At 45.0% G+C, this 16,294-nt stretch overlaps 1 protein-coding gene across 1 annotated transcript in view; it reads left to right on the top strand.

The window, feature by feature from the left end:
• SUSD6 (sushi domain containing 6) overlaps positions 1-16,294 on the top strand; it is a 103,779-nt gene that overhangs the window by 80,279 nt on the left and 7,206 nt on the right. Inside the window, exons 3-4 of the mRNA XM_081087652.1 lie at positions 13,671-13,868; positions 14,843-14,981. Of these exons, the coding sequence (XP_080943778.1) occupies positions 13,671-13,868; positions 14,843-14,981 (337 nt within the window). The remainder of the gene's footprint in view (positions 1-13,670; positions 13,869-14,842; positions 14,982-16,294) is intronic.

Genomic DNA, 16,294 nt, shown 5'->3' with positions numbered 1-16,294 from the left:
AACTTTTCTCCAGATGTACTCTACCCCATGCTATACTTGAGCTAAATTTTTTCAGTGGCATCTGTAATCACAAGGGACTTTCATATCATAGAGAGAAGGGCAAGCCAGAGTTTATATTTCGAGTCTTAATAAAGTTTTTCAAAGCCTCAGTTTCTTCATCTGAGCAAATTGAGTAATTATAGCACTTTCCTCTAAGGGCAGGAAAATTAAAGAGGATGGCAGTTTTAAAGTGTCCAGTGTCGTGCCTGGTAATAAATGTTAACTCTTTTCCTCACTTCTACCCTGTTGAGCAGCAGACATCTTTAAATTTATTTTAAATTTAAGTATGTGTTTCTTGGCACTGGACTTGGCATTAGGAGTTACAGTTAGATTGTGGAGTTGGAAATGAAACCATAGTTGTGACTTTTGTACCCAAGAGTCCAACCCTGTTTTAAACTCCAAGGCAGATCCCTAAATTAATTATCACCTGCTCACCAGTTACCTTTTGAGGTTGGACAGTGCCTTAGCAGCTGACTGGAGCCTTCCTTCAGAGGTTAGTTAGATCAGGGGTTCTCAATCTGTGGGTCGCGACCCCTTTGGCAGTCGAACGACCCTTTCACAGGGGTCGCCTAAGACCATCCTGCATATCAGATATTTACATTACAATTCATAACAGTAGCAACATTACATTTATGAAGTAGCAATGAAAATAATTTTATGGTTGGCTCACAATATGAGGAACTGTATTTAAAGGGCCAGAAGGTTGAGAACCGCTGAGTTAGATGATACGGTGAAGGAAAGAAGACCAACAAGTAGCAAGTGCTGAGGTGGAAATAAATAAACATCATTTGCTTTCTCTTAATCCTTAAGCTACCACTATCAAGCGGAACATAGTAATGTTTGTTAATGCACATGGAATGGCCTTGTTCCCTCTTCTGTCCTCCCACCTACCTAGGTATTAGTCTGGGGAACAACTGTAGGCTGTGGTCTGTAGGTCACTGCACTGGCTAGGTGGATTTAGACACTGAGTGACCCAGACCTGGAGCAGTCAGATGAAAGAGAGTGGTCCTCCCTGCCTGCCCTTCTTTTAGCAGTTAAACAGAGGGATTGGCAGGGGCAGGGAAGGGTGGTGTGGCCCAAGCTAGCAGCCTGCTCCCCTGAGTTCCTGAGCTTTGAGAACAAGAGGAGGTGAAAGGGTAACAGGCCATATGGAAGCCATTTGTCAGCAAGAGCAGTCTGGTCTGTTCTGCTGAGAAGGGAAGTAGGGAAAGGGGCTGGCATATTACTGGGCTGGAGCAAGAAGAGAGCAAAGCAAGATTCCCCCGAGTGTCTCTTCTCCAGTATCCAGAAATGTCTGTAACAACCCTTTTTCTTTTCTTTGCCCTCCCCCATTCTAAAAACCAGAGGTGAGGGTTTTGTTTGCTATGAGAAAATAAATGTACAAAAGTTATCCATGCCTGGTATGTGTCAGGCATGATGCAGTTTTTTATCTGTCCTTACAAATACTTCATAGAGATGAGTATTGGCTGTTAAAGAGTGAGGCTCAGAGAGTTCAGGCAGTTGACAGTGTTGCAGAGCAGGCCCCCTGTTCAAACCCAGATTCATCTGTCTAATGCAAAACCATGCTTTAACATCCCCCACTTCACCCCACCCCACCCCACCCCACCCCCCGGCTTTGATCCTGGGGCCTTTTTGCTGTTCTCTGTTCTTGAAACTTATCTCAAATCAGGAACCATGTGATCGTTTGCAGTTGGAAATAAGACAGTGTCTTGAAATGTGGGCAAAATTTTGCAAGTTAAGTAGTTTTCTACTAAGCATCTACCCTCTGTCAGATTCTGTGCAAAGAACTGGAGATACAAAAATGAGCAAAACAACTGCCTACAGTGTTGGTGGGTGGAGGTTAGTGTGGGTGGGGGTTAGTAGAGAGGAGGGGGAAGGACTGACCTGTAAGTAACTTCAGAGACAGTGGTGATAGTTTACAGAGAGGAGTGAAGAAGATGTTTCTAGAACACAGAGGAATAATAAAACTACAGACCCAACACCAGGCACTTTACCTGCAAAATTGTGGTTAATCTGCACAGGAACCCTGTGAGGCGGACACCTTTAGTATCCCCATTTTACAATGAGGGAACTGAGGAGTAGGAAAACCTGCCCAAACCCACACTGTGGGTAACTGTCAAGCAGTTCACACCTGGGCACTCTGATTTTAGGCCCATGCTGGTAAGCTGTACCTTGTGCTGCTTAGTTCTCTCTGGTGTTCTCTGGGTTGGTTTGGGTTTCTTGGTGGCAGACACTTCTGAATCTTGAAAGATGGGTGGGGTTCCAGCTGACCATATATACTTTCAGGTCAGGGTTTCTAGGCTGAGGAGAGAAACAACACTTCTTCCAAAATGACTAAGAACTTTGGTGGCTGTTTCCAGGTGACAAGTTTTCATGCCTGGGCCAGGGCCCAGTAAAGAAAACATTGTTCTTGTTGGCTCTGCAGCTGCTGGCTGGCATTTCCCCTCTCCTGTGAGTTGGAGGCTTAGGAAAGTGGTGGTGGAGTCTAGGAGGAGCTGCAGGGGCACCCTAAGCCATGGGTGATTTCTCCCTCTATTTTCCCAACCCTGCCCCAGGGCCACGCCCTGGGAAAGGCTGGCCCTCCCCCATCGTGTGGGAAGTTCTCATGAGAAAAGAGATCCTGGCTGGACAATGGGCTTCCTGTCTCACTACTAGGTTTATCTGAGAGAAGAGGAAGGTTGCAAATGGCATGAGAAATCATCTTTTCTCTCTTGCTGCAGCCTGTTTTTAGACTTGACTATTTGAGTTGGAGGACCAGGAAAGCAGCCAGGGAGAGCCATGGACTGAAGAGCCCTTGGGCATCTTTTGAGAAATAGAACTCCTCCTGCCTGTTTCCCCTGCTCCCACCTGCCCTGACAGATGCAGTAGCTTCTGCACATACAGGATGCTTCTCAAATCTCTCACAACCTATGCTCATTTCAAAAACCACAGTAGGACTTTTGTGAAGGAACCCCAAATAGATTGTGAGAAAAGGACAGCCAAGACACCCACCCAACTTGAGACAAATTTGCAAATCTCAAAAGAGACCACTGAGGTCATCTGGTTCAGTGCCTTCATGTACTGAAATTCAGGCCCTGAGAGGCTAGTGTCTGCAGGCAATGCCCAGATTGTCTTTGTCACTGGGCTCCTCTCACTGTAGCTCCCCTTCCAGGATATGAGTGTGGGAGAAGCTGGGCTTGGAAATTCTTTGTTACTATCCACTGCCATTATGACCATGAGCAAGTACTGCCCCCTGCTGAGTGACTGTGGGCAAGTTTCTTCACCTCTCAATTTGTTCATCTGTCTAATGCAGCAGTTCTCAACCTGTGGGTCGCGACCCCTTTGGGGATCGAATGACTCTTTCACAGGGGTCGCCTAAGACCATCAGAAAACACATATATAATTACATATTGTTTTTGTGATTAATCACTGTGCTTTAATTATGTTCAATTTGTAACAATGAAAATACATCCTGCATATCATATTTATATTACTATTCATAACAATAGCAAAATTACAGTTATGAAGTAGCAATGAAAATAATTTTATGGTTGGGGGTCACCACAACATGAGGAACTGTACTAAAGGGAGGTTGAGAACCACTGATCTAATGTTATAGAGTGTGTGTGTGTGTGTGTGTGTGTGTGTAAGAGAGGGAGGAAGGCAGAGTGAGAGAGACATTGATCAATCTCACCCACCCCCATACGTGCCCTAACTAGGAATCGAACCTGTTAGCCTCCGGTGCACAGGACAAGGATCCATCTTGTTGAGCCATACTGGCCAGGGCTGTTGTAATATGCTTTTTACAGGATAAATATATTTACTAGTGGCCCGGTGCACAGATTCATTCACATTGAAAGGAAATTAATTAGAAGAATTATTTTAATATCGCTATTCACCTTTTCTCTATAATAGAAATGTCAACCAAATTCACATTCGACAATGACAGATTAAAACACGTATGCGATTGGTGCCACCGAGAGCTTTATATGTATGGCATATACGCGAGTCAACTTAGTCCTTTATATATAATAAACTTGCTTAATTAGACCTGCTTTGTGATGTAGCTAAACTTTTTCCAGCCCAGTGAAGCACCTCAACTTCTCTTTCAGGTAATTGTCAGCAACACAGCAGTAAATATCAACACAAAGCAGATTATTATTGTAGATCATGCAGGGAGATCTACATATTTAACTATAGCCGTGTTTGATTATATTCTGTGCAGTGAGAAAACCTGAAGTAATTTTCAAGGTCCACCATTTCTTCTTTTCAATTGGGTCAAGTTTCTAAGCTTTCTAAATCTCTGTTTTCCGGCTAGAGAAAAGAAAATAGGATTCCACTGAATCTTCTATCTACCTACTCCAGGACTTTTGTAAGAATCAAGTGAGATGAGGCAGGGGAAAACGCTTCATAGACATTTGGTTAAAGTGTAAAATGTTTGTACCTGGCTATAAAGCAAGTCGTGTTCCTGGACTGAAGAAACTACAAGGAGGCTAGTCGTAGCTAGGGAGAGGAAACTGAACGTTGCTACGTGAAGTCATTATCTGGCATCCACAGTGACCGTTTTTGGGCTGGCCTGTGGCCTGCATTTTGTGCCATGGGGTCTCGGCAGTGTCGGCTGTGATTTGGTGGGGTGTCACTCCAGGGTGGTGGCAGGGCCTGTGTCCCACTTGGGGGAAGCCCAGTGTTGCTTTGTGAGCACCAGGTCCACAATACCAGTGTGCATCACAGCAGCTCCTGTGTTGAGCTTCTGCCCCCTGGTGGTCAGTGCGCATCATAGCGACCGGTCAGACAGACACCTAGCACATTAGCCTTTTACATATATAGATTGATTTCAGAGAGGAAGGGAGAGAGAGAGAGAAACACCAATGATGAGAGAGAATCACTGATCTGCTGCCTCCTGCACACCCCCTACTGTGGATTGAGCCTGCAACCTGGGCATGTGACCTTGACTAGAATCGAACCTGGGACCCTTCAGTCTGCAAGCCGATGTTCTATCCATCGAGACAAACCAGCTAGGGCTTACAGGATTTTTGAGAAGCTTAAATGCATTATACTTGTAAAGTGCTCTAATGCTTGGCGTATAATAAGTGGTCAATAAACATGTTATAACGGAGATTTAAAGGAGGCCTCAGAAGAAACCTATTGACTGTAATCATATGTGTACATTCTTCCCCCCTTGTCCCTCGTTTGCATTTGTCTGAAATGCCCAATCTCATCTTTCTTGGGAGACTTTCTTAAGGAGGATCACCTCCCATTTGAACTAGCCTTTTCACACTATAACATGACTTTCCCTTTCACACACACAGGAGCTAGATATTCCAAAAGCTCCAGAGAGTGAACCACAGAATGGAACCTGGTGTCCTGCCCTGCTCAGCCAGCCCACGTTAGCTTAGTGGTCAAGCCTGCAGCTTAGGAGCCAGAGTGCCTATTGAATCCAGCTTTATCATTTACAAAAATGTGATTTGGGGCAAGTTACTCAACTCAGCTAAGACTCATTGTCCTTATTTGTAAAGAGTACCTGGCACATTCATACACTGTTTTGTTGTTGTTGTTGTTGTTGTTGTTGTTGTTGTTGTTTTTTAAATATATTTTATTGATTTTTTACAGAGAGGAAGAGAGAGAGATCGAGAGTTAGAAACATCAATGAGAGAGAAACATCGATCAGCTGCCTCCTGCACATCTCCTACTGGGGATGTGCCCGCAACCCAGGTACATGCCCTTGACTGGAATTGAACCTGGGACCTTTCAGTCCCCAGGCCGATGCTCTATCCACTGAGCCAAACCACTTTCAGCTAATACACTGTTTATAGTGATTATCTTCTGTGTCTATGTCCCATCATCTCCTCCCTCCCCCCCCGGCCCCCGCCACCCCAGGCAAATGTGCTCATTTAAACACCTTTTTTGTTTTCTTTTCTGTTTTCACCTTGCTTTTTTCTCTGGCTCTCTCTGCTCCTAACAAACCATTTAGGACTAGAAGTAGAAACTGGACCTTCATATATCAAGAAAGGGTTTTGAGAGCAAGCACATACGTGGTGCTTTTAAAAATAACCCTCAGTGCTCATTGCTATTATCTTCCACATCTGCTGTTTATCCTAATACTCCATGTCCTGTGGTGTGGTTCTGAACCCTTTCTACTGTTTCCAGATCCCCAGGCTCATCCTGTGACTCCGACCCAGACTTGTCACACACTGAGCACTTGTGCTGTCCAATGCAGTGGCCACTAGCCCTATTGGCTACTGAGAACTTGAAATGTGGTTCGTCTGCCTTGAGATGTGCTTGAAATGTGGTTAGTCTACCTTAAGTAAAGACTTATTATGAAAAAAGCTATAAATTATCTCATTAATAAATTTTTATGTTGATTGCATGTTAAGATGTCATCTATAATCTTTCATATATATTGAGTTAAATAAAATATATTATTAAAATACATTTTAGCCCGGTCTGAGTGGCTCAGTTGGTTGAGTGTTGTTCCGTGCACACCAAAGGGTTGCCAGTTCAATTTCCAATCAGGGTACATTCCTGGGTTGTTGGTTTGATCCCCAATTGTGAAGCTTCTGGAAGACAACCGATCAATGATTCTCTCTCACATTGATGTTCCTCTCTGTCTCTTTCTCTCTTCTTCTCTCTAAGCATGTCCTCCAGTAAGGATTAATAATAAATGAAAGGTTCAAGTTGGCAGTGCACGGGGAGGCTAAACAACCATCTCAGATGGTGAATAATGAAAACTTGAATTTATTTAAGGAAAAGGTTATGGGAGATGGGGATATCCAAGGGAAGGGCTACACAGCACTAAACAAAAGGTATTGAGTCCATGATGGCAGCAAAAATACTTATTAGGACAGTGAAACAATGAAGGGCGTAGAAGATGCAACAGGAAAACCTAGGCTGGGCTGCTTCGGCTCACTGAGAAGTCAGAGAAAGGGGGGCCTTGGAGACAGAGTCAGGGAATTAGCCCAGGACAAGCTGCTGCTGCCCATTGCTCCCTAGTTGCAAGTGTCATGGGGTCCCTTAGAGGTTGCGGGATACGTGCCTGTGGGGGAATGGCACAGTGTGCTCCTTGGAGGGAGAGAGTGTCACTGGGTCCTTTGACCTAGGCATATTTTTCTCTCTCAGAGATTAAAATCTTAGGGGAGGTCTCAAGATAGGGTCTTAATAGAATATTCATCAGCTTTCCAGGTGTGCTCATTCAGGGTCATGGTCTCCGCTGATTGGTCGGTGCCAGGGCAGGGGGTCCTCCTGAGGCAGCCATTGTGTCACTTGGCTGGTTTTGCTGCTTTTCTGGGCCTGGAGCTGAACTATAACTGAGGCCTAGATGTTTTCCTTAAGGAGGAAAAGGTCAGGGGGTTTAAACTGCCTGAGCCATTAATATGAAAGATCAGGAGTCCAAACCACATGACCTGATATGCTAGGGAGGTTTTGTTTTTCCTGTTTCCTCTGGATGTGGGCAGTTCTCAGACAAATAAGATGTCTCTGGTTAGAAAAAGCTAAGTGGTTGGAGCATCACCCCATGGTCCAAAGGGTTGTGGGTTCGATTCCTGATCAAGGGTACATACCTCAGTTGGGGCTTCGATCCCCAATTTTCTGGTCTAGGTGCATGCAGGAGGCAACCGATCAATGTAACTCTCTTGTGTCGATATTTCTCTCTCCCCCCCTTCTCCCTCCCTTCCACTGTCTAGAAATCATTGGGAAAAATATCCTTGGGTGAGGATTAAAAAAAAGAAAAGAAAAGCACATCTTTGAATGTTTCCTTCTTTGATTTACATTGGACTTGGCTGTGTGCATATTTGTTTCCTCCCTGGATTGTAAACTTTTTGAGGGTATAGTCCTGTCACATTCAGTTTCGTGGCCCTCCTAGGGTATCTTATGTGGAGAAGTCTGCTTTAATCATTTTGTGGAATTACAACCAAATAGGAACATTTATGATACTGCCTCAGCTGTGTCCCTGATGATTACAACGGCCATGTTGGTAGCTTGATTTGGAGAATCTCTGTTCTTCCCTAAATTCCCTGGAAATCTTTCTCCAGCCAAACTTTTATTCAGCACACTATTGTGTGCCCAGGAGTTCTACCACACTGATTTTGTCTAAAACTACATTATTTCAAACCTGTGAGTGAGCACTGACATGATTTCTTAAACCCTCCATCACTATGTTCAGGAGTGTCGTGTGTTCTTGATAACTGTCATCAGCCTGAAACCTCTTTTACTGAGATCTTTTTAAAATGCACTGGGTATTTAAATGTCTGCTTCTTTGCTCAAGCTGATCTGCACACGACTACTCCCCACACTTCGTTTTGAAGGGACTCAAGTATTTGTTCAGTTTGTTAAATGGAACATTGTAAACGTCCCGTCCCCTCCCCCCCCTCCCCCCCCCCCCCCCCCCGCGCCACACACACACCCTGCCCAAGTCTTCCCTGCAGCTTGTTTTGATTTACTTTTTAAAAAATATTTTTTTTATTGATTTCAGAAAGGAAGAGAGAGGGGGAGAGAGATAGAAGCATCAATGATGAGCGAGAATCATTGATCGGCTGCCTCCTGCACGCCCCCTACTAGGGATTGAGCCCTCAACCCGGGCATGTGCCTCTGACCAGAATCGAACCTGGGACCTTTTAGTCCACAGGCTGATGCTCTATCCACTGAGCCAAACCAGCTAGGGCTTGATTTGCTTTTTATGTAATCTTATGAAGGTTTGTTCTCTTTTAATTTGCCTCTTCCTCCTAAAAAAGCTGGTCTCCAAAACAACAAATGCAAAAAACGTTGAAGAGCAGATTGAGGGTTGTTCTTACTGATCTCTGTTGAGAGTTTGAGGCTGCAGAGACATTGAGGTAGAAGTATCTGCGGGTCATTTTGCTTCTCTTCCGTCTGCACACTCACCTCACCAGTGGTTGGATGGTCTGTCACTGAATGACTGCTGTGCGTCAGGCACACTGCCAGGCCCCCTTGAAGCATTATCTCGTTGCTTCCTGTGCTCACTGGAAGCCTAAGTGATTGCGAGAGATAATGTAAAGCAGAGAAGAAAGCTAAGTAAGGAGAATTGATTTTTATTTTTTTCTGTAAAATTTCTATCTTCTGGCTTTCTCACTCTCTTTTCAAAATTATGCAGCTTTGCCAAATCAGATGAGTTCATTGTCTTCTTGAGGTTAACAACAGAGCTTGAAACTCCCTCTGCGGACCAGGGTTGTCAGAGAGTGAGCCTGATGCTCAGATTAAGTCAGCTTCTTGCCCAAAACAGTAGCTTCAGGAAGCCACTCAGTGATTTATTTGCTATGCCTGATCTTCCCTTTCCTGTTAATCCCAGGCATCACTGTGGGGGCCTGCTCCAACACCTGCCCTTTGCCAAGACTCCCACTCTGCTCTTTGAATTGGCAAGGGGGCCATTCCCCCCCGCCCCCCTTAGGTTCTTGTTGTCTTGAAATACTTTAAAAAAAAATTCTTGAGTCCTCTTTATTTCCTTCCTTGGACCTGGGACAGCCTTTTTGTGATGGTGAACTTCATATACTCTTGTTTTCTTTGTATGACCATAAACGAACTTTTGTACTATTTATTTGACCCTAATAGGGTAGCTATCCTGTTGACTTACTGTAAAGGCTGTCTCTGCCTCTGGTCCATCTTATATCAAATTCAGCTCCTCTTATAACTCTGCCTTTCAAAAGACCCTGCAGAGGCTCCCCTTTTCTTTTTAATACAGTGTGGACATCTCCTGTTGCCATCAAGGCCCTCTTCAAGATGGTTTCATTGCTCTTCACATTTTTGGAGGTCCAATTTTTTTATTATCCAACCCAGCTAATTTGGGCTACTTGATGTTGGCTGGGCCTAACAGCTACACTTTCCTAGATCAGTGAACTTGCTTCAAACTACCACCTCCTTTCCCAAGAAAATAAAGCCCCATTTGAAATGCTGCCTTTTCTCATCTCTCCCACACAAGATGTGATCTCTCCTGCTTTGAGCTCCCTCTCTTGTGGCACCATTCACATTCTTTGATATGTCTTGGAATAAATCTGTGTGTAGAATATCTTTGAAAGAGTACTCATCCAGTGCCTTTGGAGAGAGGAACTGAGTGACTAGGAGACAGGAGAAGAGCTAACTTTTGACTCTACACTCATCTTAGTTTTTAAATTTTATACTATGTATATATTCTTACTGTGTGATTTCCCCCTGTAAAGGTATTATTTGCATAACAAAGATCCAATCTATAAGTTCTGGATAATATTTTTATAACCTCAGAGTAAGGAAAGTGTCCTTAAGACACAAAACTCGGGAGCTATAAAGAAAATGACTTTCAAAATATATGTATGTAATTATTTGTCATATCCCTATTTGACTTACAAGTATCTGAAGTGCTTATATGTTTTTTAAAAAATATATTTTTATTGATTTTTTTTTTTTTTTAGAGAAAGAGGAAGGGAGAGAGATAGAAACATCATTGAGAGAGAAACATCGGTTATATGCCTCCTGCATGCCCCCTACCGAGCCTGCAACCTGGGAATGTACCCTGACCAGGAATGAAGCTGGTGACCTCTTGGTGCATGGGATGACACTCAATCAATTGAACTTCACTGGCTGGGCGAAGTCCTTATGTTTTTATACTGTTTCAGAGCATAGCACAATGACCCCTACACAGTAATCAATAAATATTAGTTGAATTGAAATGAAATTGAATTGCAAGTCACTTCTTTGTAGACCTCACTTTTTTACTTATAAAAATGAGTGCTAGATGACCTTCAGGATCTCACTCAAAGATCCTGTGAAGATATGGGCTTTAAGAGCATAAATTCCCAGCAAAGCAGGAGTGGCTTTAGAATCAGCTCTTCCCTGGAGACCATCCTTCCCAACACACTTGACCTGTGTGGGGGTCTTGCCTGCTTCAGGGATGCTCTGCATTAATTATGCTGAGAAAATGAACCAATTAGACACAGTCGGAGGAGAGCTGGAGGCATCTGTGTGGCAGGCTTGTTGCCTGAACAAAAGGGGTAAAGGGTGAAGCAGTTTGCTGAGGTTTCTTTGGAAATGTAGCTGGCCAGCTCTTTGAACTATTTGGCTGAAGTTTAAAGAGGCACCAGAAGGAGTGTTTGGTGTCTGTCTGCATCCTGGTGGCTTGGAAACAGTCTGGGGAAGGTGTGTCCATAGAGGGGACGAGGAGACATGGGGACCCATCTCCTAGTGGACTCATCTCGTAGTTTCAGACTTATCCTCCTGATCCCTGTGGCACCTATCCCAGCTTTGTTTTAGTAACAGCTCTTTTAAAATGAAGTTTTCCCCCATCTTAGTGATAAGCAACTAGAGAGCAGGGAGCCATCCTCTATCCTCACCAACAGTCAGCTTGCTTAAGAGCATTTTGTAGGTTGACGGGAAGTGGTATTTGGTGAGAGGCTGTAAGGGCACCTCTGAGTAAGAGAGTAGTGGGTGGGCCTGTGAATGGGAGAGCGCCATATCTGGGACAGACAGAGAGACTCTAGGTCTGTTAGAGGAAGTGAAAAAAACAAAACAAAACAAGAAACCCACAGTTCCTGTTCTCAATACTGATGTCCTTGTGGTATTCAGAATAGGGGGCAGGGTGTTAGCAAAATTGAATGTCCTTTGGAAACTTTTATCTTTCTTACATTAGTAAGGCTTTGGAAAGTTGAAGTTTGTGGGTGCCTGGCCATTCGGCCAGTGGGTCTTCTCCCCCAGCTTAGTCTTCCAAACAATGATCCCTTAGTGCCCACACTGTGCCCCTCCTATTTTGGCTAAGTACACCACTTAATCCACTTCCTGGGATTTCAGTTCTGTGGTGTCTGTCCAGGGTCAGAAGGGCAGGCCATGGAATCTCCCCTCGAGGCTGCTCAGACCTCCCACCTTCCAGCTCCTCTGACTGATCATTACTGCAACTTCTCTACACTGGGGTTCCCAGTGTTTGAATGATACACTTGACACTTCTTAAAGGCCCACTCAGCTAATGGGGCAGAAGTAGTGTCTGCTGGTGTAAAGAGCACAGGTTTTAGAACCAGAAGACTTGACTCTGCTTCCAGGTCTGCTATTTAATCTGCATACACTTGGCTAAAAGTTATTTAACTTTTGTGGGCCTCGCTGTCCTCATCTTCAAAGGGGATGTCAGAACGAATCCTTCATGGAGTTGTCAGAACGAGTAAGATAGGATGTGAATGTGCTTTTGTTTTTTTAAAAATAATTTATTGAATTTATTGGGATTACATTGGTTAATAAAATTACATAGGTCTAGGTCGAGACGGCCCCGGTGAGGTTGAAACGGCCCTGGTGAGGTTGAATAGGCCCCAGTGAGGTTGAGATGGCCCCGGCGAGGCTGAGATGGCCCCTGCGAGGCTGAGACGGCCCCGGCGAGGTTGGATCGGCCCCAGTGAGGTTGAATCGGCCCCGGTGAGGTCGAGACGGCCCATGTGAGGCTGGGACAGCCCCGGTGAGGCTGAGATGGCCCCGGCGAGGCCGGGATGGCCCCTGTGAGGCTGGGACGGCCCCTGGGAAGCTGAGAAAAATACCACATGAACTCACTCATTTACGGATAATAAGGATCATTATAGACTGATGAACAAAAATGGATACAGAGGCAGAGCAGCATTGAGCAGACTGTCAAACTACTGTGGGAAGCCTGGGGGGAAATGGGGGGGGGGAGGAGATCAACCAGAGGACTTGTATGCATGCATATGAGAGTAACCAATGGACATAAGACACTGGGGGGTGGGGGAGGCCAGGGGAATGTCAAGGGGGGTGGGAAAAGGAGACATGTGTAATACTCTTTGTAATACTTTAAGAAATAAAAAAATAATAAAAAATAAATTTAAAAAAATTACATAGGTCTTAAGTATGGAATTCTATAATATATCACTTGTATATTATATTGTGGAAGGTGCTTTTAAAACTAGACGTCTTACCCCAACAAAAAAAATGTAAGATTTACTATGGGCTGGAGACAAGTGATGCCAATGAATTATTATAGTCAGGAAGTGGGAGGTGCTCCCAGGAAATCCATTAGCAATCCCCTCTGCCACTGAGAAGGCTATATTTTTAATTAATATATTTGTATTGATTTCAGAGAGGAAGGGAGAGAGATAGCAACATCAATGATGAGAGAGAATCATTGATCAGCTGCCTCCTGCACACCCCACCCTGAGGATCAAGCCCACAACCTGGGCATGTGCCCTGAGCGGGAATCGAACTGTGATCTCCTGTTTCATAGTTCAATGCTCAACCACTGAGCCACACCAGCCAGGCGAGAAGGCACATTTTTATTATACAATGGTATTGATACTGGAAATAAGGCTAACATTTCCCCCCATGCAAGTTAAGAAGTTTTTTTTACCACCTTTCACTGATTCATTGTGTGTTTCAGCAGGTGTTATTAAAGCCTTATTATGTGCTAGATCTCTGTAAGTTCAGGACTTCGTCAGAGTCTACCATTCGCTTGTGGGAACAGTGGGGAGAGGAGTGTTGGAGTCAGCCAAACTAAAATCATTGCCAGCGCCCTTCACTCTCTCAGTGGCAACCTGCATTTCCACATTGGGCCAACAGCCTCTCCAAAGACACTGGCTCTATACTCCTGTGTTTCTTGTTGGAGCCTTTGGAACTATCCTCTGAGTCACTGAGAGGACTCCCACTGGAAAACCTCACCACTATTTCTCATTCTCTCTTTGTCTTTGCAGTGTGTTCCCTGCCCCCGGAGCCAGAGAATGGTGGCTACGTTTGCCACCCCCGGCCCTGCAGAGACCCCTTGAACTCAGGCAGTGTCATCGAGTACCTGTGTGCTGAAGGCTACGTGCTAAAGGGCGATTACAAATACCTGACGTGTAAGAATGGTGAATGGAAACCAGCCATGGAGATTAGCTGCCATCTTAACGAGGGTCAGTTTGGCAGATGAGAAAGGGGTTCTGTTTTCTTTTAACTCAAGGGAAGTGGTGCCCACTTCTTCCTGAGCATCCTGTGCTTGGGGCAGTATGAGCCCTTTGATGCCCTGCAGACTCCCTTCCTTTGGGGTTGCTCGTGTGTGTCCCACTGTGGTTCATCTGAGCCACCAAGGGGCTCAGTAGCTTTGCTGAGGCATCTGTTCTGCTGTGTAAGATCGCTTTGATGCTCCTGATCTTTTGTTTGCCTAGCCAAGTGCTGGTGACCTTTGACCGTGTTCTGCTAACACATGAGCACTATGCTAACACCTTCCTTAGTGTCTCTTTTATATTATTATTTTGGAATGGTAATGAACTGTTTTGTTATGGAGCTATAGTCCAGCTAGACAGAAGACCGCCCCCACCTCCTGTCATGCATGACGGGAAAATCCAGCTGCCTGCAGGAAAGTGTACAGCCATCTTTGTGCTTCAGCTTGGGCTCTGAGGCCGTCACATCCCAGAGAAGGGTGGGAACCAGCCTGAGAGTTGACAACTAAAACTGCATGATCTTAGAACAGGGGAAGGTTATTATAGCCCAGTTCTTAAAATTTTTCTGCCACATAGGAAAAAAGATAGATGGGACTTAAAATGGTGGAGTGATGTGTTCATTTAAATGGTTGCTGTCTACCAGCTGACAACTGGGGACAGTAACAGAAGTGGTTAAAAAGGTAAGATCTCTAGGTGAGTGAGTTGAGGTGTCAGATGGTCCTCTAAGGCCCACAGTGAAGGGAATATTAGATTCAGGAACAGGATAGGGAGATGATCCCTTTTCTTGTGTGTATAAACTCTTTTGCACTGTTACTCCTAAAAATGTCCTTGGCCAACGTATGTCTCTGCACAGCACCATGTAGGGGGCCTTTGATAAGATCAGCTGTGGGGCTCATGTTGTATTTGTCTGGATACAAATCTCTTCTGATGATGGCTTGTTTCTGTAGAGAAAGACACCAAGACATCATTTGGGGTCCCCACACTATCCATCGTGGCTTCCACTGCCAGCTCCGTGGCACTCATTCTCCTCCTCGTGGTGCTGTTTGTGTTGCTGCAGCCAAAGCTGAAGTCGTTCCATCATAGCAGGTGAGCACGGGCGGCAGGCATCACTGTGGGACTGGCCTTTGGCTGGCATGTCTGCCTGCTGGCCTGTATGTGCCCAGGGAAGGGGAGGGCTCTGTCATCTGCTGATGTGCCTGACACTGTGCTTGTTGCTTTGCATACGTTATCTTAATCCTCATAGGATGAACCCACTGTACAATATACAGATGATATATTATACAATTGTACACCTTAAACCTATATAATTTTATCAACCAATGTAACCCCAATAAATTGTTTCAAAAATTTTTCACAGGAGCATTGCAGATAAGGAAACTGAAGCTCAGAGAGGTTAAGTCATTTACTCAAGGTCATCCCTAGATCAAGCATGTCAAACTTGCGGCCCGCCAGCCATGAATTTGACATGCTTGCTCTAGATCAGCGGTTGCCAGCCTTTCGGACCTTGTGGACCAACACTGGTCCACAGACCACCGTTTGGCGACAGCTGCTGCAAAGGTTTCCTTAAACCAGTGGTTGCCAACCTTTCGGACCTCAAGGACCACCACTGGTCTACAGACCTCCGGTTGGCAACCGCTGCTCTAGATGATGACAGAGCTGAGATTTGAACTCATATATGTCCAACGCCAAAACCATGTCCTTTTTCTTACATCAGTGTTTCTCAAAGTGTGGGTCCAGCAGCATCAGTGTCATCTGGGAACTTTTAGGAATGCAAATTTTCAGTTCCCACCCCAGACCAACTGTTGGAAACTCTGGGGTTGAGGCTCAATGCCAGGGTTCCACACTCCCTCCAGGTGGTTTGATGCAGGCTCTTATTTACAAGTCACTGCCCAATATACCTGGTTCCCAATCCTGGCTGCACATAGAGACTCCTGCTTGGAGTTGAAAACATACCAACACCTGGGCCCCTGCCCCAGCCATTCTGATTTATTTGGTTTGGAGTGGGAATCTGGCACTAGTGTCTTACAAAGTTCCTAAGTGGGTTTTAGTGTGCAGCTAGGACTTGGAACCAGTGCACTATACCAAACTAAAACAGGAGGTGTTTTCTTTCTGACTTTTTCCAGTTGAGTGCATTAGCCACATTCCAGATTGGGTGGGTGTGGTTGGGGAGAGGCTGGCCAATGGTGAGGAGTGGCCCCAAGTGGATCCCTTAGGATGGACTTCTCTCCCAGGCTGTCATGGCCTCTGCAGTAGCTCATTCCCTCTCTCGGGAACAGTTTCTATTCATTCAAGCCCTTCATCAGTCACTGTTGTCACTCACAGGCTAAATGAATGAAAGAACAGGCTAAACTGCTTTAAATAAAATGCTTCTGATTTGGAATTTACAGACAAGGACCAGG

The sequence above is a fragment of the Myotis nattereri genome (assembly GCF_964212035.1).
Source record: "Myotis nattereri genome assembly, chromosome: 1".
Taxonomy (NCBI): domain Eukaryota; kingdom Metazoa; phylum Chordata; class Mammalia; order Chiroptera; family Vespertilionidae; genus Myotis; species Myotis nattereri.
The sequence above is the reverse complement of the archived record's forward strand: the minus strand, read 5'-3'. Positions and strand labels throughout refer to the sequence as shown.